The following is a 24,438-nucleotide window of genomic DNA, read 5'->3' as shown; positions in this document are numbered from 1 at the left end:
CACAAAGAAAAAACCGGCTCCTAAGGGAGATGACGATGGACGAATATGTCCCTTTTCCAAGGACTCCTTTATATATTCTCGCATAGCAGCATGTTCAGGCACAGACAGATTAAATAAACGACCCTTTGGGTATTTACTACCCGGGATTAAATCTATGGCACAATCGCACTCTCGGTGCGGAGGTAATGAACCAAGCTTGGATTCTTCAAAGACGTCACGATAGTCAGACAGGAACTCATGAATTTCAGAGGGAATGGATGATGAAATGGAAACCACAGGTACATCCCCATGAGCCCCCTTACATCCCCAGCTCAACACAGACATAGCTCTCCAGTCGAGGACTGGGTTGTGAGATTGCAGCCAAGGCAATCCTAGCACCAAATCATCATGTAGATTATACAGCACCAGAAAGCGAATAATCTCCTGGTGATCCGGATTAATACGCATAGTTACTTGTGTCCAGTATTGTGGTTTATTATTAGCCAATGGGGTGGAGTCAATCCCCTTCAGAGGAATAAGAGTCTCCAAAGGCTCTAAATCATACCCACAGCGTTTGGCAAAGGACCAATCCATAAGACTCAAAGCGGCGCCAGAGTCGACATAGGCGTCCGTGGTAATAGATGACAAAGAGCAAATCAGGGTCACAGATAGAATAAACTTAGACGGTAAGGTGCAAATGGAAACAGATTTATCAAGCTTTTTAGTGCGCTTAGAGCATGCTGATATAACATGAGTAGAATCACCACAATAGAAACACAACCCATTTTTCCGTCTAAAATTCTGCCGCTCGCTTCGGGACAGAATTCTATCACACTGCATACTCTCTGGCGACTTCTCAGTGGACACCGCCAGATGGTGCACTGGTTTGCGCTCCCGCAAACGCCTATCGATCTGAATAGCCATTGTCATGGACTCATTCAGACCCGCAGGCACAGGGAACCCCACCATAACATCCTTAATGGCATCAGAGAGACCCTCTCTGAAAGTCGCCGCCAGGGCGCACTCATTCCACTGAGTAAGCACAGACCATTTACGGAATCTTTGACAGTAAATTTCCGCTTCATCTTGCCCCTGAGATAGGGACATCAAAGTTTTTTCTGCCTGAAGCTCCAAATGAGGTTCGTCATAAAGCAACCCCAAGGCCAGAAAAAACGCATCCACATTGAGCAACGCAGGATCCCCTGGTGTCAATGAAAAAGCCCAGTCTTGAGGGTCGCCCCGGAGCAAGGAAATCACAATCCTGACCTGCTGTGCAGGGTCTCCGGCAGAGCGAAATTTCAGGGACAAAAATAATTTGCAATTATTTCGAAAATTCTGAAAGCCAGATCTATTCCCCGAGAAAAATTCCGGCAAAGGAATTCTCGGCTCAGATATAGGTGCATGACAAACAAAGTCTTGCAAATTTTGTACCTTCGTGGCGAGATTATTCAAACCTGCAGTTACACTCTGAAGATCCATTACAAACAGGTGGACACAGAGCCATTCAAAGATTAGAAGGAGAAAAAAAAAAAAAAAAAAAAAAAAAAATTCTCAGCAGACTTCTTATTTCTCTCCTTTCTCAGCCAAGGATTTTAACCCTTTAGTGGGCCGGTCAAACTGTCATGTTCTCAATGGCAAGAGAACATAGCATCAGCATATATAGGAACTAGCTCTTGGAAGATGGGAACTGAGCTGACCATGAACTAAACCTAACACACAACTAGCAGTGGCCGGGTAGCATGCCTACGTTGATTCTAGATGCCCAGCACCAGCCGGAGGACTAAATAATGCTAGCAGAGGGAAATATTAGTCCTAGCTCACCTCTAGAGAAATACCCCGAAAGGAGACAGAGGCCCCCCACATGTATTGGCGGTGAATCAAGATGAAATAACAAACGTAGTATGAAAATAGGTTTAGCAAATTTGAGGTCCACTTACTACATAGCAGAAGACAGAAAGGGCACTTTCATGGTCAGCTGAAAACCCTATCAAAACACCATCCAGAAATTACTTTAAAACTCTGGCATTAACTCATAACACCAGAGTGGCAATTCCTGTTCACAAGAGCTTTCCAGACACAGTAACGAAACTACAGCTGTGAACTGGAACAAAAATGCAAAAACAAACATGGACAAGAGTCCAACTTATCTAGTAGTTGTCTAGGAGCAGGAACAAGCACAGAGAGGCTTCTGATAACATTGTTGACCGGCAAGCAACTAACAGAGCAGCAAGGTTATATAGCGACTCCCACATCTTGATGGGAACAGGTGAACAGAGAAGATGAAAACACCAGTTCAATTCCACCAGTAGCCACCGGGGGAGCCCAGAATCCAAATTCACAACAGATTGGACCTTCCAGGCACATGTCTGTTAACGCGTTGAACCAGCCTCTTCCTGGCCACAGTGGGGCTATCAGAATCGTTGAGACTTGGTCTATCCGGACTTTCTGCAAAGTTCTGGATAGCAATGGGATTGGCGGGAAGGCATACGCTAGGGTAAATTCCCAAGGATGTGAGAATGCGTCCAGTCCTTGAGTCTCGTTTGAGGTGCTTAGGGAGAAAAAGTTGTCTGACTTTGTATTCTGTCTGCTGGCGAACAGGTCCACCTCGGGGGTTCCCCACCTCTGGACCAAGGATAGGAATACCTCCTGGTTTAGTGACCATTCCCCAGGATGAAAGTCCCTCCTGCTGAGGTAATCCGCCTGGGAATTGTCCAGCCCCTTTATATGTACTGCAGAGATGGACAGGAGGTGTTTCTCTGCCCAGGAAAAAATCCTTCCAGCGGTTAACTTTAGGCTTGAGTATCTCGTGCCCCCTTGGTGTCGGAGGTAGGCGACAGTGGTCATGTTGTCGGACATCACCCGTACATGGTGACCCTGGATGAGGGCCGATGAGGCTTTTAGCGCCTCCTCCACTGCTTTTAACTCTCTTAGATTTGAGGAGCTGCGTCTCATCTCTGGGGACCACAAACCCTGAAAGTGGGATTTCTCGATCACAGCACCCCAACCTCTCTGACTTGCGTCTGTTGTAAGTACTCGGAGAGGGGTCTGATCCCAGCTGACTCCCCGCTGTAGGTTTCGGGGGTTCCGCCACCATGAGAGGGAGGATCTTACATGAGTGGGAAGAGGAATTTTCTTGGATAAAGCCATCTGGTGTCCTCTTGAATACGACAGGATGTGAGATTGAAGAATCCTTGTATGGGCCTGGGCCCAGGGGACTACCTGGATGCATGATGTTAGAGAACCCAGGATTGACATAGAATCTCTTAGAGTTGGGAATTTCTGGTCTCTGAATCTGGAGATCTTGTGGACAAGATCGATCCGACGGTCCCTGGGTAAGAAGGACATTCTCTTCTCTGAGTCCAGAAGAACTCCTAGAAATTTCTTCTGAGGAGATGGCTGGAGATCTGATTTTGCCAGTTTCGGAATCCACCCGAGAGACGTTAAAATATTGAGAACCTTCGTCACGTCCTGATTGAGGCGAGAAGCTGATGGGGCAATGAGGAGGAAGTCGTCCAAGTATGGAATGACGCAGACCCCTTGTTGTCGGATAAAGATTATCACTTCCAACATGATCTTGGTGAAGACCCGTGGAGCTGATGATACTCCGAAAGGAAGGACATTGAACTGGTAATGGCTGATCCGTTTGTTTTGGGAAATGGTGAACCTGAGGAACCTCCTGTGGTCTGGATGTATTGGCACATGGTAATATGCGTCCCTCAGGTCCAATGTGGCCATTACCCAGTTCTGTCCAATCAGCGGGATTGCTGATCTGATAGATTCCATCTTGAATCTTCGATATCTTATCACCTGAATTAAGGGTTTCAGGTTTACGATGATACGGTGTTTCCCTGAGGGTTTCTTCACCAGAAAGAGATGGGAGTAATGGCCTTCTCCCCTTTCCCGATGTGGTACGTGGGCAATCACTTTTTCCCGGAGCAGGCTTAGAATATCCGACCACAGAGCCTCCTGAAGTTTTGGAGATTGTGAAGAAGTGATCGTTAGATGGTGAGGAGGAGGACTCTCGAATTCCAATTTTAGGCCATCCTGTATGGTACGCAGGACCCACTGATCCCTGGTGATCTCCTGCCACCTGGAGAGAAAATTTGAGAGTCGACCCCCGACCTGGGAGCAGTCATTGTTTTTCAGAGGACTGCTGGGGCTGGGGGACCATGATGTTTCTGGCTTTCCCACCTTTGGGGTAGCTCCATCGCCCCGTTTTGCCTTTTCCCCTATAGTTCTGTTGGGGTGGTTGTTCACGGGGGGGACGAAAAAACCGCTTCCTCGGGTTCCGTTGTTCTGGAAGGACCTTCTTTTTGTCTGAAGCCTTGTCCAGGATGTCGTCCAAGGCTGGTCCAAAGACATGATGGCCCTGGAAAGGGATACCACAAAGTTTGGACTTTGAGGTAATGTCTCCACCCCAAGACTTAAGCCACAGGGCCCTCCTTGCTGAGTTTGTAAGGACAGCGGATCTAGCGGCTACCCGAACTGATTCCGCGGAAGCGTCCGCGAGGAATCCAGTTGCTTTTTGGAGCAAGGGGAGAGAATTAAGGATGTGCTCCCTGGATGTACCTTGTACGAGGTGGTTCTCTAAGGTACGAAGCCAAAGAAACAACGATCTGGCCACACATGTTGAGGCCACGTTGGATTTCATTAAGTTAGTTGAGGTGTCCCAAGATCTCCTCAGTAAACTCTCAGTTTTACGATCCATAGGATCTTTCAGCTGGGAGGAATCTTCGAAGGGTAGGGCCGTTTTCTTAGTTACCCTTGACACCTGAACATCCACTTTGGGCATATCAAATAAAGAACAATCTCCCTCCAGGGGAAAGCGATTTTTGAACTCAGATGGGACGTTCAGCCCCTTTTCTGGCAGGCTCCACTCCTGGAGGATAATGTTCTCGATGTTTTCATGCATGGGGAATCCCTTTACCGATTTAGGTTTCAGACCCCCGAACATATCATCCTGCACGGACTGGCCCTCTATCTCCTCCTCTACCCCCATGGTGCCTCTCACCATGGCAATTAACTCTTCCAAATCTTCAGAGGAGAAGAGGTACTTCCTACTATCAGATTTGGGAGCAGAAGTAGAAGTAGAACCCTCTTTTTCCCAGCTGTACTCTGAACCCGAGGTATGTATCTCGCCTGAGTCAGAGTCTGAGGCTACCCGGCCCATTTTCCTTTTCTTAGGAGGGGGAGGCTGCGGAGTCGGGGCTCGAGAGAAGGTTGCCATAGAGGACTGAACCTCCTCCCTGATGAGGGTTCTGATGCTATCCATTAAAGAAGGCTGTCCGCTACGCAGCACTTCATCTGTGCATGGTTGGCAAAGCTTCTTTGTGTATGCTGAGGGGAGCTTGGCTGCACAAGCACCACACTTGCGGCTGGGCTTCCTAGTGCCAGTGACCTTGTCTCCCTGGAACGAGAGAGAGAGGTGGACTAAGCCGCTTAAACCTTTAAAGAATGGACAGCAAGGGACATCATCCCACTACTTACAGTAGAGGGGTGTGCGCTGGGCTCTGCAGTGGCAGAGTGAGAGGGTTTGTCGCCGTCCATAACGCCAGAGGTACAGTCACAGACAGACGTCTCACTAGGAGGGCTACCCCAGTCAGGAATAAGTAGTCTTACCGAGATTCCAGCGAGTTTGGTGCTCCTCCCTCGATAGTGTCCCTGGGGGGGGGGGGTCCCAGACGCCCGCCCTGACAGCCGCTGATGTTCCCAGGCTCAGGACGCCGGCCGGCGCGCGCCAAGGCTCCCGTTCGAAAAACAGGAATTCCCGGAACGCGTCACTTCCGGCGCGCGTGCGCCAACCCAGCAACAGCGTGGGGAGAGGAGGAAGCCGGGGAGCTGCAGGAGGACCCTGGAGCACTACACCGCTCTGCATTGCCACCCGAAGGTGGCGCAGGAAGAGCGGGCGGAGGTCCCAAGTCACGCGGGAACCGCGGAGATGGGAGCAGTCTGGAGGCGGAGGAGGAGAGCGGAGCTCCCGACCGCGACTGCCCGGCTGTCAGGTAACAGTGCTCTCGTTCGCCGGCCACGGCAGCACTATCGGAGAACCTCTTCATGCCCCATAGGGGACAGGAAAAACACTGGTGGTTGCAGGAAGGGGAGGGGTATTTAACCTCTTTCTGTTCCTGTCCCCTATTAGGGCGGGGAGACATCCTCCGATACTGCTGTCGTGGAAGGTGACTAGAGAAAACACACATATACAGTACATACAACATACATTACACACATACAGAACATGCAACATACGACATGCAGTACATAAAACAGAGTACATACTCACCATCACTTGTCACCTTGATCCCCGAAGCCAGTGTCATCTGTAAAAAAATATTAAAACAAACATACTCCTTGATCCGCAGAAATCCAATTAAAACGTCCCTCGACGATCTCCCGTGGAGAACAGCAGCATCAGCTGATGCGACCGCTCTCTAGGGGCTCCAGGAACACAATGACGGGAGGAAGGTATCCTGTTATGATCGAACTGGTGGTTAGGAGCACTAGAAATGACCAGATGAGCAAACTAGCAATACAGGACGAGCTCTGGGAAGTGGGAGCTCTGCTGACCGCAGCCCCTAATCCTATCACAACAACTAGAAATAGCCGTGGAGCGTTCCTGACTCTGCCTAGATGCCTCTTCACAGCCTAAGAGCTAACTACCCCTAAAGATAGAAAATACAGCCTAGCTTGCCTCAGAGAAATTCCCCAAAGAAATAGGCAGCCCCCACATATATTGACTGTGAGTTAAGATGGAAGTCACAAACACAGGAATGAAACAGGTTTCAGCATAGGAGGCCAGACTTAACTAAACAGACTGAGGATAGAAAAGGTATCTTTGCGGTCAGCATAAAAAACTAACAAAAAACCACGCAGAGTGTGCAAAAGAAACCACCGCACCGACTCACGGCGCGGTGGTGCCACTCTGCATCCCAGAGCTTCCAGCTAACAAGATAAACTCATAATAGAAAGCTGGACAAAAACACAGTGGTAACAAATAAGCTAGCAGGGACTTAGCTTTTGCTGAAATAGACAGGTCATCTGAAAGATCCAAGAGAACTGAACCAGTACTAGGACATTGACAGCTGGCATCAAGTAACGATCTGAGTGGAGTTAAATAGAGCAGCCAGCCAAGGCCTAAACGAGATCAGCTGGGAGAAGGAACCTTAGAACCAGCAGCTCCACTCACAGCCACCAGAGGGAGTCCATGAACAGAACTCGCCGAAGTACCATTCATAACCACCGGAGGGAGCTCGAGAACAGAATTCACAACAGTATCCTTCCGCACTGTATTCCTCCTCCACTGTAAAAAGATAGTCCCTAGTCTCACTTTTGGCATTGCTGTGTGAGAAATTTCCCACGCAGCAAATGCCATAAAGTGAGACTCTGAACTATAGTAACCTCTCAGGGATGCACTGCAGGAGCCATTGTCTCCTGTCAGTGTGTCACTGAGGGTCCTATAGAGCAGTGACATCACCCGATGTCACTGTTCTATTGGGGAGATCGTCATGGGACCCTCATTATTAATTGGACTACGGCGGACAGGTAGTATACGGTTTATTATTTTACGTTTTTTGAAGGCGCTGAAGTATGGTAAGTATGGTTAAATGAAGAATATTAAAAAACTTTTCTTGGCTGTGTCTTCATTTTGTTTTTTAACCCTTTCACTACTCTAGGATTAATAATGGATAGGCGTCTTATTGATGCCTCTCCGTTATTAACCCGGCTTAATGTCACTTTACGATAGCAAGGTGTCATTAACCCCTTACTACCCCATATCCCACCGCTACACGGGAGTGGGAAGAGAGGGGCTAAGTGCCGGAATTGGCGCATCTTACACATGCGCCATTTCTGGGGTGGCTGAGGGCTGGTATTTGTAGCCGGGGGGGGGGGGGGCGCGCAATATGCATGGCCCCTTTCTAGGCTATGAATATCAGCCCACAGCTGTCTGCGTAGCCTTTCTGGCTATAAAATAAAGGGGGACCCCACGTCATTTTTTTGGGGGGGTCCCCCTATTTTAATAGCCAGTAAAGGCTACGCAGACAGCTGCGGGCTGATATTCATAGCCTGGGAGGGGCCATGGGTATTACCCCCTTCCCATGCTACAAATATTGGCCCCGGTTTCCCCCCTCTGGCGCCGAAAATTGCGTGGGAGCCCAAGCCATTTTTTTTTTTTTTTTTTAACTGAAACATTGTTCATTAACCCCTTTCTGCCAGCTGATGGAATAGTACATCAGCTGGCAGTATCCCCCGCTTTGAGGTGGGCTTCGGCGGTGAGCCCACTTCAAAGCCGCAACATGTCAGCTGTTTTCAATTAAAAAAAATAAATAAATTACATGATCGCTAAACGGCGTAGCGAGAAAATAAATAAAAAATTATGTTTTTTTGGTCGCCGCGACATTGCATTAAAATGCAATAACGGGCGATCAAAAGAACGTATCTGCACAAAAGTGGTATCAATAAAAACGTCAGCTCGGCACGCAAAAAATAAGCCCTCACCCAACCCGATATCTCAGAAAATATAAACGCTACGGGTATCGGAAAATGGCGCAATTATTTTTATTTATTTTTTTTTTAGCAAAGTTTGGATTTTTTTTATCACCACTTAGATAAAAAAGAACCTAGACATGTTTAATGTCTATCAACTCGCAATGACCTGGAGAATCATAATGGCAGGTCAGTTTTATGCTGTGTGCACACGTTGCAGATTTGGGTGCAGAATTTTCTGCACAAAATCCGCATCTCCTTTGCAGAAAATGCAGCTGCGTTTCACGGTTTTGATTTGGTTTTGATGCAGTTTTTGGTGTGGTATTTTGTGCGCTGTTTTGATTCAGGTTTTTGATGCGTTTGATGCAGTTTTGATGCAGTTTTTGGTGCCGTTTTGATACAGTTTTGTGCGGTTGCTATGCATTTTTGATTTGTCTTTGGTGCGGTTTTTATGCTTTTTGTATGCGTTTTTGAAAGCTAAATAAAGATGTAACGTATTAGGAACTGGATAAAAATTAACCTTTATTAGGTATATTAAAAAACCAATGATTGGCAAATTTATTAAAGACCAAGAAAATGAACAAACAGTAGGAACCCTATTGTGATAAGTGCCCTATTACCTTCACAGAAACGGGGAAACAAACCAAGACAAATGACATATAACAAGTACAAACAACACTGACAGTATTTTGAACTAGCTTCCAATCCACAACAATTTACTTAGGCTCACACACTGCGGGCCAATAGTTTGTACACCTCAGACCAAGCACTGATTGTGGAAACCAAAATATTAAGTGTCTCACTGTGGTTGCGTCCACCCAAGACACAACATACAGTTTATACATCCTTAATCCTGCACTCAGGAAAGCTTTGGACCATAACAATATGTATACTGTGTGTCCCGTTTATTTTGCAAGACATCCAAATGCAACCACTGTGCTTAGGTAGTTGATAAAAACTATACATTAGATTGGAGCTCTGTCAGGGCAGATTAGCAGCACTTTTTTGGGGGCGTTTGTGAAATGCCCTTTACACGATTACCCATCCCTAAATCTATGGGAAACATTTTTCCTCATTTACACCTTTGATGAGTATTCCCCAATGGGTTCAATAGTAACAACTTCAAGGATAAATGATGGTGGAATATTATCATGAGACTGCTGTAAAACATGAGATCATGTGTATTGCCAAACCCATATGCTAGGGTGGATCTCACCACATGTTCCTCTCCATTGTCCCAGCTATTCATTAACCGCCGTCCACCTCATGTCCAACCCAGATATGAAGATCAAGTGCTGCAAGGAGCGTCTCCCGACGCGTTTCCTCCTTGTGGATTCATCAGGGGAGAGTGCTGCTGCCATTACGGGTCTCCCCTTTCTGTGATATTTATGGATTCGGCTCAGTGCCGCATTGGCCTCGCCCCTTGGTGTGTGACGTATGCTCTGGGCTTACCCCTCTATTGCCGGACAGCTTGAGACGCTCGTCTGCTTCATTGGGCACTAGGAATCCCCGCACAGTGGCGAATGCGCGCCATCGTGCTGGTACTAAGCCCAACCCTAAATACATGAGCTGACTTCTGCCGGAATTATTATAACAGCAAATAGTGTTATGATCGAACTGGTGGTTAGTAGCACCAGAAATGACCAGATGAGCAAACTAGCAATACAGGACGAGCTCTGGGAAGTGGGAGCTCTGTTGACCGCAGGCCCTAATCCTATCACAACAACTAGAAATAGCCGTGGAGCGTTCCTGACTCTGCCTAGACGCCTCTTCACAGCCTAAGAGCTAACTACCCCTAAAGATAGAAAATACAGCCTAGCTTGCCTCAGAGAAATTCCCCAAAGAAATAGGCAGCCCCCACATATATTGACTGTGAGTTAAGATGGAAGTCACAAACACAGAAATGAAACAGGTTTCAGCATAGGAGGCAGACTTAACTAAACAGACTTGAGGATAGAAAAGGTATCTTTGCGGTCAGCATAAAAAAACTAACAAAAAAACCACGCAGAGTGTGCAAAAGAAACCACCGCACCGACTCACGGTGCGGTGGTGCCACTCTGCATCCCAGAGCTTCCAGCTAACAAGATAAACTCATAATAGAAAGCTGGACAAAAACACAGTGGTAACAAATAAGCTAGCAGAAACTTAGCTTTTGCTGAAGTAGACAGGTCATCTGAAAGATCCAAGAGAACTGAACCAGTACTAGGACATTGACAGCTGGCATCAAGTAAAGATCTGAGTGGAGTTAAATAGAGCAGCCAGCCAAGGCCTGAACGAGATCAGCTGAGGAAGGAACCTCAGAACCAGCAACTCCACTCACAGCCACCAGAGGGAGTCCATGGACAGAACTCGCCGAAGTACCATTCATAACCACAGGAGGGAGCTCGAGAACAGAATTCACAACAAATAGGACCAAAAATGCACATGTTAGTGCTATTATGTCCGCTAAGAGTGCCTGTTCATACTACAGCATATTATATTCATTATTCACTGTGCCGCGCATGTGGTAGACACTCCCAGAAACAGGAAGATTAGTATGAACACTACTCCTGTTCACCAAATTAGCATGATTCATGGATCACTCAGCATGTACTCATGACACCCATTACGGAAAACACAGGTAAGCTGCCTCCACATAAAAATGACTTACCCCATTTATGAGACATAGGAAAACAAGCAAGCAAGGACGAGAGAACTGGAAATACCGTTATAAATGCTCAATGCCCTACCTAAATGGGAAAAATGTATAGGGAACGAATTCACATAAGCGGGACACCACAAACCTAGGAAAGGGTGACCCTGTAGGTGCCCTATTCTGATATCTCTACTCTCCGTTCCCTACCTATCGCGGAGGTTGGCACCCTAGGAGAGACCTGCGCATGTGGCGCCCCCACTCAATGTGGACTGTCCCAAAATACCTTTCCCAATGAAAAACGTTCCAATGGTGAACTGATCACAAGGACACACAGAAAAGAAACAGCCACTCTCTCCTCAGGTGGGAAAGTAGTCACCCAGCTCCTTTAAAAAGAGGTATCCCCAAAGGACAATATCTCAGAGTGCGCAGAAATTGTTCCAATTTGGTTACATTCCAAGAACAAGCTAAGAACCTAAAAAATCGGTTCTTGGAAAGGGGTTATCCAGAGGGGGTACTGAACAGAGCTTATAAAGAATCCCTGAAAAAAGAAAGGAAAGAGTTATTGACACCTAAGCCAAAGTCGGAGGAGGAGAACCCTATACGTTTCATTACGAGATATTCAAATGGAGCTGGGTGTATTCGAGAAATCTTCCAAAGACATTGGCCGATTTTACAGATGGATAGGGACATTAAGAAATATGTTCCATTGGTACCTCAGATAACCTATAAAAAGGGGAGATCCCTACGTGACAGATTGGTTCACAGCCACTTTGACTCTGCAAACAGCTCTGGCTTAATAACAGACCATGTAAAGGGCTGTTATAGATGTGGCAACTGTAAAAGCTGTGCCTCCATTAGGCCTTCCAAGAGTTTTGTCAGCAATGTCACAGGTACCACGTACACAATTCGGCACTTTATTAACTGCCGTACTAAAGGGGTCGTCTACAAGGCCACATGTGAATGTGGCCTTGAGTACGTGGGCAAGACTAAGAGGGAGTTTCGCAAGAGGGTTGGTGAGCACCTCCGTGACATTGCCAACAAGAGAAACCCCAGTGGCAACCCACATAAATTTGGTTCACCAGGGCAATTCGAGTAAAATTCATTTCATGGGGATTGACAGGATAGTGCCTCCACAGAGAGGGGGCGACTGGGACAAACAAATACTCCAAAAGGAGACAAGATGGATTTTCATGTTGAAAACAGTACAACCACTGGGGCTGAATGAGATACAATCATACAGCTGTTTTTTGTAAAATCATGGTTGCGTTGTCTCTAAAACAAAAGCCCAATATATACTGTGTTAGATCCGGTAGGGTCCATTATTAGGGCCAGCCGCCGTTGAGTGGGGGCGCCATATTTGAAAATCTTTAGGGTGCCAACCCCCGCGGTAGGTAGGGTGACTTTGATAGGACAATTCACAATCTATATTATTTTGGACTAGCCCCTTAAGGATATTGGAATAATAACTTCTATATACAGGCTCTCCTTTTCCAGCTATCCTTTGTAGGTAAGAGGGCTTTATAGGGAAAGGTATTTTGGGACAGTCCACGTTGAGTGGGGGCGCCACATGCGCAGGTCTCTCCTAGGGTGCCAACCTCCGCGATAGGTAGGGAACGGAGAGTAGAGATATCAGACTAGGGCACCTACAGGGTCACCCTTTCCTAGGTTTGTGGTGTCCCGCTTATGTGAATTCGTTCCCTATACATTTTTCCCATTTAGGTAGGGCATTGAGCATTTATAACGGTATTTCCAGTTCTCTCGTCCTTGCTTGCTTGTCTTCCTATGTCTCATAAATGGGGTAAGTCATTTTTATGTGGAGGCAGCTTACCTGTGTTTTCCGTAATGGGTGTCATGAGTACATGCTGAGTGATCCATGAATCATGCTAATTTGGTGAACAGGAGTAGTGTTCATACTAATCTTCCTGTTTCTGGGAGTGTCTACCACATGCGCGGCACAGTGAATAATGAATATAATATGCTGTAGTATGAACAGGCACTCTTAGCGGACATAATAGCACTAACATGTGCATTTTTGGTCCTATTTGTTGTGAATTCTGTTCTCGAGCTCCCTCCTGTGGTTATGAATGGTACTTCGGCGAGTTCTGTCCATGGACTCCCTCTGGTGGCTGTGAGTGGAGTTGCTGGTTCTGAGGTTCCTTCCCCAGCTGACCTCGTTTAGGCCTTGGCTGGCTGCTCTATTTAACTCCACTCAGATCTTTACTTGATGCCAGCTGTCAATGTCCTAGTACTGGTTCAGTTCTCTTGGATCTTTCAGATGACCTGTCTACTTCAGCAAAAGCTAAGTTTCTGCTAGCTTATTTGTTACCACTGTGTTTTTGTCCAGCTTTCTATTATGAGTTTATCTTGTTAGCTGGAAGCTCTGGGATGCAGAGTGGCACCACCGCACCGTGAGTCGGTGCGGTGGTTTCTTTTGCACACTCTGCATGGTTTTTTTGTTAGTTTTTTTATGCTGACCGCAAAGATACCTTTTCTATCCTCAGTCTGTTTAGTTAACTCTGCCTCCTATGCTGAAACCTGTTTCATTTCTGTGTTTGTGACTTCCATCTTAACTCACAGTCAATATATGTGGGGGCTGCCTATTTCTTTGGGGAATTTCTCTGAGGCAAGCTAGGCTGTATTTTCTATCTTTAGGGGTAGTTAGCTCTTAGGCTGTGAAGAGGCGTCTAGGCAGAGTCAGGAACGCTCCACGGCTATTTCTAGTTGTTGTGATAGGGTTAGGGGTTGCGGTCAGCAGAGCTCCCACTTCCCAGAGCTCGTCCTGTATTGCTAGTTTGCTCATCTGGTCATTTCTGGTGCTACTAACCACCAGTTCGATCATAACACTATTTGCTGTTATAATAATTCCGGCAGAAGTCAGCTCATGTATTTAGGGTTGGGCTTAGTACCAGCACGATGGCGCGCATTCGCCACTGTGCGGGGATTCCTAGTGCCCAATGAAGCAGACGAGCGTCTCAAGCTGTCCGGCAATAGAGGGGTAAGCCCAGAGCATACGTCACACACCAAGGGGCGAGGCCAATGCGGCACTGAGCCGAATCCATAAATATCACAGAAAGGGGAGACCCGTAATGGCAGCAGCACTCTCCCCTGATGAATCCACAAGGAGGAAACGCGTCGGGAGACGCTCCTTGCAGCACTTGATCTTCATATCTGGGTTGGACATGAGGTGGACGGCGGTTAATGAATAGCTGGGACAATGGAGAGGAACATGTGGTGAGATCCACCCTAGCATATGGGTTTGGCAATACACATGATCTCATGTTTTACAGCAGTCTCATGATAATATTCCACCATCATTTATCCTTGAAGTTGTTACTATTGAACCCATTGGGGAATACTCATCAAAGGTGTAAATGAGGAAAAATGTTTCCCATAGATTTAGGGATGGGTAATCGTGTAAAGGGCATTTCACAAACGCCCCCCAAAAAGTGCTGCTAATCTGCCCTGACAGAGCTCCAATCTAATGTATAGTTTTTATCAACTACCTAAGCACAGTGGTTGCATTTGGATGTCTTGCAAAATAAACGGGACACACAGTATACATATTGTTATGGTCCAAAGCTTTCCTGAGTGCAGGATTAAGGATGTATAAACTGTATGTTGTGTCTTGGGTGGACGCAACCACAGTGAGACACTTAATATTTTGGTTTCCACAATCAGTGCTTGGTCTGAGGTGTACAAACTATTGGCCCGCAGTGTGTGAGCCTAAGTAAATTGTTGTGGATTGGAAGCTAGTTCAAAATACTGTCAGTGTTGTTTGTACTTGTTATATGTCATTTGTCTTGGTTTGTTTCCCCGTTTCTGTGAAGGTAATAGGGCACTTATCACAATAGGGTTCCTACTGTTTGTTCATTTTCTTGGTCTTTAATAAATTTGCCAATCATTGGTTTTTTAATATACCTAATAAAGGTTAATTTTTATCCAGTTGCTAAATACGGTACCAAATCGTTTGGATTAAGTATACCACACTTATTACATAAAGAAAGATATATTATTGAACAAAAAAAGATTTGTGATGTCATTATTGTCCAACCTCCTCTTTTACATTTGTCCAACCCACACTCCATTACACAGATAGATGACAGATGAGATGGATAGACAGAGCTACAGATAGACAGAGCTACAGATAGATAGATCTATGGATGCATACATCTATCTATTCATATAACTGGATAGATATATCTATTGATAGATATATGGATAGGGTGCGTGTCCACTGTCCGGATTACATCCGAACTAGCGGCAGATTGGATGCTGCGTACTTGTAGTCCCATTGGATGATGCCTGCACATACCCCAAAAGACCCCCCGCACAGTCCTGCACACACCTGAACAGCCTGCAGACCCCGCCTGCACACACATACACGCACACCGTCACCGCCCACACACTTCCCTCCTCCCGAACTGCAGCGTTTCTCGGACCCAGATCTTTTTTACATCTGCGGTTTTGCTGCGGATGTGCCCGACTCAATGAAAGTCTGAGGGTGCAGAAACGCTGCAGTTCCGCACAAAAGAAGTGACATGCTGCGGAAAGAAAAAGCTGCGTTTCGGTGCGGCCTTTTCCGCAGCATGTGCACAACAAGTCTGCGGCTCCCATAGACTTACATTGGTTGTGCTCTACACTGCGGATTTGATGCAATTCAGTGCGGCAAAAAACCCTGCGGATCTGCAATCAGATCCGCAACGTGTGCACACGGCCTTAGCATTTAGTGAACCGAGCAAAAAAGCCAAGCAAAAAACAAGCGTGGGATTTGCACTTTTTTTGCAATTTCATGGCACTTTCTGTTACACGACATGGTAAAACCAAAGGTGTTGTTCAAACGTAGAACTTGTCCCGCAAAAGATAAGCCCCCACATGGCCGTATAGACGGAAAAATTATGGCTCTGGATAGAAGGGCAGCGATAAACGAAAACAAAAAAGCTCCAGGGGTGAAGGGGTTTAGAAACATGGACATAGATATATAGATACATCTGTATGTATCCATCTATCTATCTGTGTGTAATGGAGTGCGGGTTGGACAGAAATGATGTCACAAATCTTTTTGAAGATAGAGGGGGGGGTTGGGGTGTGTTTTGGGAGTGGGGGTGCCGGGTTCGGGCTTAGGCTACTTTCACATTAGCGTCGGGCCGGCGTTCCCGACGCTAGCGTTGTCTCTGCCGCACAACGGGGGCAGCGGATGCATTTTTCCAACGCATCCGCTGCCCCATTGTGAAGTGCGGGGAGGTGGGGGCGGAGCTCCGGCCGCGCATGCGCGGTCGGAAAAGACGTTTACGACGGAGCAAAAAACATTGCAAGCAACGTTTTTTGCTCCCGACGGTCCGCCACTGCACGACGCATCCGTCGCACGACGGGTGCGACGTGTGGCAATCCGTCACAATGCGTCGCTTCATGTTAATCAATGGTGAAAAACGCATCCTGCAAACACTTTTGCAGGATGCGTTTTTTCAGCAAAACGACACATTGTGACGGAATGCAGTTAACGCCAGTGTGAAAGTAGCCTTACTTTCACACTTCTGTTTTTAGCCGTACGTCGCAATCTGTCGGTTTGGCAAAAAAATGGATCCTGCAAATGTGCCCGCAGGATCCGTTTTTTTGCCACTGCCTTTAATGGATGACGGATTGCGACGTATGGACACACTTCGCAGCTGTCGTCCGATGGATGCGTCATGTTTTGGCGGCCGCGACGCACAAAAAAAAGTTCAATGTAAAGCTTTTCTGGGGCAACATGTCTACCATTTCCAACCGCGCATGCGCAGCAGGAACTCGGCCCCACCTCCCCGCTCGCCACCTCCCCACCCGTCACCTCCCCGCTCTCATCACCTCCCCGCTCTCATCACCTCCCCGCTCTCATCACCTCCCCACTCCTCACCTCCCCGCTCTCGTCACCTCCCCGCTCTCGTCACCTCCCCGCTCTCGTCACCTCCCCGCCCGTCACCTCCCCGCTCTCATCACCTCCCCACTCGTCACCTCCCCGCTCTCATCACCTCCCCGCTCTCATCACCTCCCCGCTCTCATCACCTCCCCGCTCTCATCACCTCCCCGCCCGTCACCTCCCCGCTCTCATCACCTCCCCGCTCTCATCACCTCCCCGCCCCTCACCTCCCCGCTCTCATCACCTCCCCGCTCGTCACCTCCCCGCTCTCATCACCTCCCCACTCGTCAGCTCCCCGCTCTCATCACCTCCCCGCCCGTCACCTCCCCGCCCGTCACCTCCCCGCTCTCATCACCTCCCCGCTCTCATCACCTCCCCACTCGTCACCACCCCGCTCTCATCACCTCCCCGCCCCTCACCTCCCCGCTCTCATCACCTCCCCGCTCGTCACCTCCCCGCTCTCATCACCTCCCCACTCGTCAGCTCCCCGCTCTCATCACCTCCCCGCCCGTCACCTCCCCGCCCACCACCTCCCCGCCCGTCACCTCCCCGCTCTCATCACCTCCCCGCTCTCATCACCTCCCCACTCGTCACCACCCCGCTCTCATCACCTCCCCGCCCCTCACCTCCCCGCTCTCATCACCTCCCCACTCGTCACCTCCCCGCTCTCGTCACCTCCCCGCTCTCGTCACCTCCCCGCTCTCGTCACCTCCCCGCTCTCGTCACCTCCCCACTCCTCACCTCCCCGCTCTCGTCACCTCCCCGCTCTCGTCACCTCCCCGCTCTCGTCACCTCCCCGCTCTCGTCACCTCCCCGCCCGTCACCTCCCCGCTCTCATCACCTCCCGACTCATCACCTCCCCGCTCTCATCACCTCCCCACTCGTCACGTCCCCGCCCCTCACCTCCCCGCTCGTCACCTCCCCGCTCTCATCACCTCCCCGCTCTCATCACCTCCCCACTCGTCAGCTCCCCGCTCTCATCACCTCCCCGCCCGTCACCTCCCCGCCCACCACCTCCCCGCCCACCACCTCCCCGCTCTCATCACCTCCCCACTCGTCACCTCCCCGCTCTCATCACCTCCCCGCCCGTCACCTCCCCGCTCTCATCACCTCCCCACTCGTCACCTCCCCGCTCTCATCACATCCCCGCTCTCATCACCTCCCCACTCGTCACCTCCCCGCTCTCATCACCTCCCCGCCCGTCACCTCCCCGCCCGCCACCTCCCCGATCTCGTCACCTCCCCGCTCTCATCACCTCCCCGCCCGTCACCTCCCCGCTCGTCACCTCCCCGCTCTCATCACCTCCCCGCTCTCATCACCTCCCCGCTCGTCACCTCCCCGCTCTCATCACCTCCCCGCCCGCCACCTCCCCGCCCTCGTCACCTCCCCGCCCTCGTCACCTCCCCGCTCTCATCACCTCCCCGCCCGCCACCTCCCCGCCCTCGTCACCTCCCCGCCCTCGCCACCTCCCCGCCCTCGTCACCTCCCCGCTCTCGTCACCTCCCCGCTCTCGTCACCTCCCCGCTCTCATCACCTCCCCGCCCATCACCTCCCCGCCCTCGTCACCTCCCCGCCCTCGTCACCTCCCCGCCCGCCACCTCCCCGCTCTCGTCACCTCCCCGCTCTCGTCACCTCCCCGCTCTCGTCACCTCCCCGCTCTCGTCACCTCCCGACTCATCACCTCCCCGCTCTCATCACCTCCCCGCCCGCCACCTCCCCGCTCTCATCACCTCCCTGCTCTCATCACCTCCCCGCCCGTCACCTCCCCGCTCGTCACCTCCCCGCTCTCATCACCTCCCCGCTCTCGTCACCTCCCCGCTCTCATCACCTCCCCGCCCGTCACCTCCCCGCCCGCCACCTCCCCGCCCTCGTCACCTCCCCGCCCTCGTCACCTCCCCGCCCTCGTCACCTCCCCGCCCGCGTCACCTCCCCGCTCTCGTCACCTCCCCGCCCTCGTCACCTCCCCGCCCTCGTCACCTCCCCGCCCGTCGTCTCCCCGCCCTCGTCACCTCCCCGCTCTCGTCACCTCCCCGCCCGCGTCACCTCCCCGCCCGTCACCTCCCCGCCCTCGTCACCTCCCCGCTCTCGTCACCTCCCCGCCCGCGTCACCTCCCCGCCCGTCACCTCCCCGCCCTCGTCACCTCCCCGCTCTCGTCACCTCCCCGCCCTCGTCACCTCCCCGCCCTCGTCACCTCCCCGCCCTCGTCACCTCCCCGCTCTCGTCACCTCCCCGCTCTCGTCACCTCCCCGCTCTCGTCACCTCCCCGCTCTCATCACCTCCCCGCCCGCCACCTCCCCGCCCTCGTCACCTCCCCGCCCTCGTCACCTCCCCGCCCTCGCCACCTCCCCGCCCTCGTCACCTCCCCGCTCTCATCACCTCCCCGCCCGCCACCTCCCCGCCCTCGTCACCTCCCCGCCCTCGTCACCTCCCCGCTCTCATCACCTCCCCGCCCGCCACCTCCCCGCCCTCGTCACCTCCCCGCCCTCGTCACCTCCCCGCCCTCGCCACCTCCCCGCCCTCGTCACCTCCCCGCTCTCGTCACCTCCCCGCTCTCGTCACCTCCCCGCTCTCATCACCTCCCCGCCCATCACCTCCCCGCCCTCGTCACCTCCCCGCCCTCGTCACCTCCCCGCCCGCCACCTCCCCGCTCTCGTCACCTCCCCGCTCTCGTCACCTCCCCGCTCTCGTCACCTCCCGACTCATCACCTCCCCGCTCTCATCACCTCCCCGCCCGCCACCTCCCCGCTCTCATCACCTCCCTGCTCTCATCACCTCCCCGCCCGTCACCTCCCCGCTCGTCACCTCCCCGCTCTCATCACCTCCCCGCTCTCGTCACCTCCCCGCTCTCATCACCTCCCCGCCCGTCACCTCCCCGCCCGCCACCTCCCCGCCCTCGTCACCTCCCCGCCCTCGTCACCTCCCCGCCCTCGTCACCTCCCCGCCCGCGTCACCTCCCCGCTCTCGTCACCTCCCCGCCCTCGTCACCTCCCCGCCCGTCGTCTCCCCGCCCTCGTCACCTCCCCGCTCTCGTCACCTCCCCGCCCGCGTCACCTCCCCGCCCGTCACCTCCCCGCCCTCGTCACCTCCCCGCCCTCGTCACCTCCCCGCCCGCGTCACCTCCCCGCCCGTCACCTCCCCGCCCTCGTCACCTCCCCGCTCTCGTCACCTCCCCGCTCTCGTCACCTCCCCGCCCTCGTCACCTCTCCGCCCTCGTCACCTCCCCGCCCTCGTCACCTCCCCGCTCTCGTCACCTCCCCGCTCTCGTCACCTCCCCGCTCTCGTCACCTCCCCGCTCTCGTCACCTCCCCGCCCGTCACCTCCCCGCCCTCGTCACCTCCCCGCCCGTCACCTCCCCGCTCTCGTCACCTCCCCGCTCTCGTCACCTCCCCGCTCTCGTCACCTCCCCGCTCTCGTCACCTCCCGACTCATCACCTCCCCGCTCTCATCACCTCCCCGCTCCTCACCTCCCCGCCCGTCACCTCCCTACTCTCGTCACCTCCTCGCTCTCATCACCTCCCCGCCCTCGTCACCTCCCCGCTCTCGTCACCTCCCCGCTCTCGTCACCTCCCCGCTCGTCACCACAACCAGCGGACGTGCTGTACAATCACACCCGCTGCCCACATTGGGCGACATGTCCCGACAGAAGTGCGCAGGAGGCCTTAGGGGCCAGTGCAATGCATCATGGAACTTGTAGTACTAGAGCACAGTCAGTCAGGAGGAAGGAAGCTGGCGTTTAACCCCATGAGAGCTGGGTCCAGCACTGAAGAGGTGCTCCTACAGCAGGACAACAGGTCATAGTGCTAAGATAAGCACAGGGGGTGTTATCAGTGGCGCACGATAGCAAGATTTATGGGGGAAGAGTGTTCTAGTAGTGGCCAACTGCCTGAGGGTCTAGGAAAGCCCCGGGATGGGGTCTGCAGGGACGAGTCTATGGTAATGGGGCGCCCAGTAAGGCGGCAGGAGAGGCCGATAGACGGGCACAGATACCTGGCTGACCGCGCGTGTGAGCGGCGCCCCCTGCTGGATCGCTGCTCGGACGGCCGGAAGTGACGTCATGGTTTGGAGCCTGGCGACCGCGCTGGAGGGGAGTCCCTGCAGCTTGGCGGGAGGGATTAGTGACGTACACGGTGTGTGTGATGTTCCCGGGTGTCGCCTGATCACGGCTCTCAGTGTCTGGTGGTGTGCGCATGTGCAGTCACCAGGTGATCTGTCACAGACTACTGATGGCCGAGGGTCACACAGAGCTTGTGCTGAGCCTTCTAGTTCTACTAGTCACCAGGAGGAGAGTCGGCACCACAGAAACCAGGAAGACGACACTACTCAGCTGCTCTGGAGATCATGGAAGATCCAGCAGAAACGTAGAGAATTCCCAGAATGTCCACATGGTTCAATGCCACAGACGACGCCTCATTCCAGGTAACAACAAAACTAAGACTTTACAGAAAACCTAGGAGAGCCCATAATAAATGGGAAGGCTGAGCGAGGCCTGGACACCACCAGTAGGCCCAGCAGCACCATCTCACCGCTGGGACTGGACTATGAGCTCCTGTGGTAAGAAGCAGCTTTATAGGGGTCTGATGACCTCCAGCCCTGGACACCACCAGTAGGCCCAGCACCATCTCACCGCTGGGACTGGACTATGAGCTCCTGTGGTAAGAAGCAGCTTTATATGGGTCTGATGACCTCCAGCCCTGGACACCACCAGTAGGCCCACCACCATCTCACCGCTGGGACTGGACTATGAGCTCCTGTGGTAAGAAGCAGCTTTATAGGGGTCTGATGACCTCCAGCCCTGGACACCACCAGTAGGCCCATCAGCACCACCATCTCACCGCTGGGACTGGACTATGAGCTCCTGTGGTAAGAAGCAGCTTTATAGGGGTCTGATGACCTCCAGCCCTGGACACCACCAGTAGTCCCAGCAGCACCACCATCTTACCGCTGGGACTGGACTATGAGCTCCTGTGGTAAGAAGCAGCTTTATAGGGGTCTGATGACCTCCAGCCCTGGACACCACCAGTAGGCCCAGCACCATCTCACCGCTGGGACTGGACTATGAGCTCCTGTGGTAAGAAGCAGCTTTATATGGGTCTGATGACCTCCAGCCCTGGACACCACCAGTAGGCCCAGCAGCACCACCATCTCACCGCTGGGACTGGACTATGAGCTCCTGTGGGTAAGAAGCAGCTTTAGAGGGGTCTGATGACCTCCAGCCCTGGACACCACCAGTAGGCCCAGCAGCACCACCATCTTACCGCTGGGACTGGACTATGAGCTCCTGTGGTAAGAAGCAGCTTTAGAGGGGTCTGATGACCTCCAGCCCTGGACACCACCAGTAGGCCCAGCAGCACCACCATCTCACCGCTGGGACTGGACTATGAGCTCCTGTGGTAAGAAGCAGCTTTAGAGGGGTCTGATGACCTCCAGCCCTGGACACCACCAGTAGGCCCAGCAGCACCACCATCTCACCGCTGGGACTGGACTATGAGCTCCTGTGGTAAGAAGCAGCTTTATAGGGGTCTGATGACCTCCAGCCCTGGACACCACCAGTAGGCCCATCAGCACCACCATCTTACCGCTGGGACTGGACTATGAGCTCCTGTGGTAAGAAGCAGCTTTAGAGGGGTCTGATGACCTCCAGCCCTGGACAACACCAGTAGGCCCATCAGCACCACCATCTCACCGTTGGGACTGGACTATGAGCTCCTGTGGTAAGAAGCAGCTTTAGAGGGGTCTGATGACCTCCAGCCCTGGACACCACCAGTAGGCCCATCAGCACCACCATCTCACCGCTGGGACTGGACTATGAGCCCCTGTGGTAAGAAGCAGCTTTAGAGGGGTCTGATGACCTCCAGCCCTGGACACCACCAGTAGTCCCAGCAGCACCACCATCTTACCGCTGGGACTGGACTATGAGCTCCTGTGGTAAGAAGCAGCTTTAGAGGGGTCTGATGACCTCCAGCCCTGGACACCACCAGTAGGCCCATCAGCACCACCATCTTACCGCTGGGACTGGACTATGAGCTCCTGTGGGTAAGAAGCAGCTTTATAGGGGTCTGATGACCTCCAGCCCGGACACCACCAGTAGGCCCATCAGCACCACCATCTCACCGCTGGGACTGGACTATGAGCTCCTGTGGGTAAGAAGCAGCTTTATAGGGGTCTGATGACCTCCAGCCCTGGACACCACCAGTAGGCCTATCAGCACCACCATCTCACCGCTGGGACTGGACTATGAGCTCCTGTGGTAAGAAGCAGCTTTAGAGGGGTCTGATGACCTCCAGCCCTGGACACCACCAGTAGGCCCATCAGCACCACCATCTCACCGCTGGGACTGGACTATGAGCTCCTGTGGTAAGAAGCAGCTTTAGAGGGGTCTGATGACCTCCAGCCCTGGACACCACCAGTAGTCCCAGCAGCACCACCATCTTACCGCTGGGACTGGACTATGAGCTCCTGTGGTAAGAAGCAGCTTTAGAGGGGTCTGATGACCTCCAGCCCTGGACACCACCAGTAGGCCCATCAGCACCACCATCTTACCGCTGGGACTGGACTATGAGCTCCTGTGGGTAAGAAGCAGCTTTATAGGGGTCTGATGACCTCCAGCCCTGGACACCACCAGTAGGCCCAGCAGCACCACCATCTCACCGCTGGGACTGGACTATGAGCTCCTGTGGGTAAGAAGCCGCTTTAGAGGGGTCTGATGACCTTCAGCCCTGGACACCACCAGTAGGCCCATCAGCACCACCATCTTACCGCTGGGACTGGACTATGAGCTCCTGTGGTAAGAAGCAGCTTTATAGGGGTCTGATGACCTCCAGCCCTGGACACCACCAGTAGGCCCAGCAGCACCACCATCTCACCGCTGGGACTGGACTATGCGCTCCTGTGGTAAGAAGCAGCTTTATAGGGATCTGATGACCTCCAGCCCTGGACACCACCAGTAGGCCCAGCAGTACCACCATCTCACCACTGGGACTGGACTATGAGCTCCTGTGGTAAGAAGCAGCTTTATAGGGGTCTGATGACCTCCAGCCCTGGACACCACCAGTAGGCCTAGCAGCACCACCATCTCACCGCTGGGACTGGACTATGAGCTCCTGTGGTAAGAAGCAGCTTTATAGGGGTCTGATGACCTCCAGCCCTGGACACCACCAGTAGGCCCAGCAGCACCACCATCTTACCGCTGGGACTGGACTATGAGCTCCTGTGGTAAGAAGCAGCTTTATAGGGATCTGATGACCTCCAGCCCTGGACACCACCAGTAGGCCCATCAGCACCACCATCTCACCACTGGGACTGGACTATGAGCTCCTGTGGTAAGAAGCAGCTTTATAGGGGTCTGATGACCTCCAGCCCTGGACACCACCAGTAGGCCTAGCAGCACCACCATCTCACCGCTGGGACTGGACTATGAGCTCCTGTGGTAAGAAGCAGCTTTATAGGGGTCTG

The 24,438-nt window shown here is 52.3% G+C and overlaps 1 protein-coding gene across 2 annotated transcripts in view; it reads right to left on the bottom strand.

Annotated features, from left to right (window-relative positions):
- The window catches only part of LOC143817504 (polyunsaturated fatty acid lipoxygenase ALOX15B-like), a 183,743-nt gene extending 162,465 nt beyond the window's left edge, over positions 1 to 21,278 (bottom strand). The window contains exon 1 of one of the 2 annotated variants that reach the window (XM_077298973.1): positions 20,974 to 21,278. In XM_077298973.1, the coding sequence (XP_077155088.1) occupies positions 20,974 to 21,175 (202 nt within the window). In that variant the 5' untranslated portion in view covers positions 21,176 to 21,278. The remainder of the gene's footprint in view (positions 1 to 20,973) is intronic. The other variant, XM_077298974.1, reaches the window with a different exon arrangement.
- Between the last annotated feature and the right edge of the window lie 3,160 nt (positions 21,279 to 24,438).

The sequence above is a fragment of the Ranitomeya variabilis genome, chromosome 3 (genome assembly GCF_051348905.1).
Source record: "Ranitomeya variabilis isolate aRanVar5 chromosome 3, aRanVar5.hap1, whole genome shotgun sequence".
In the NCBI taxonomy this organism is placed as follows: domain Eukaryota; kingdom Metazoa; phylum Chordata; class Amphibia; order Anura; family Dendrobatidae; genus Ranitomeya; species Ranitomeya variabilis.
Note: the sequence above shows the minus strand (reverse complement) of the source record. Positions and strands in the feature narration are given on the sequence as shown.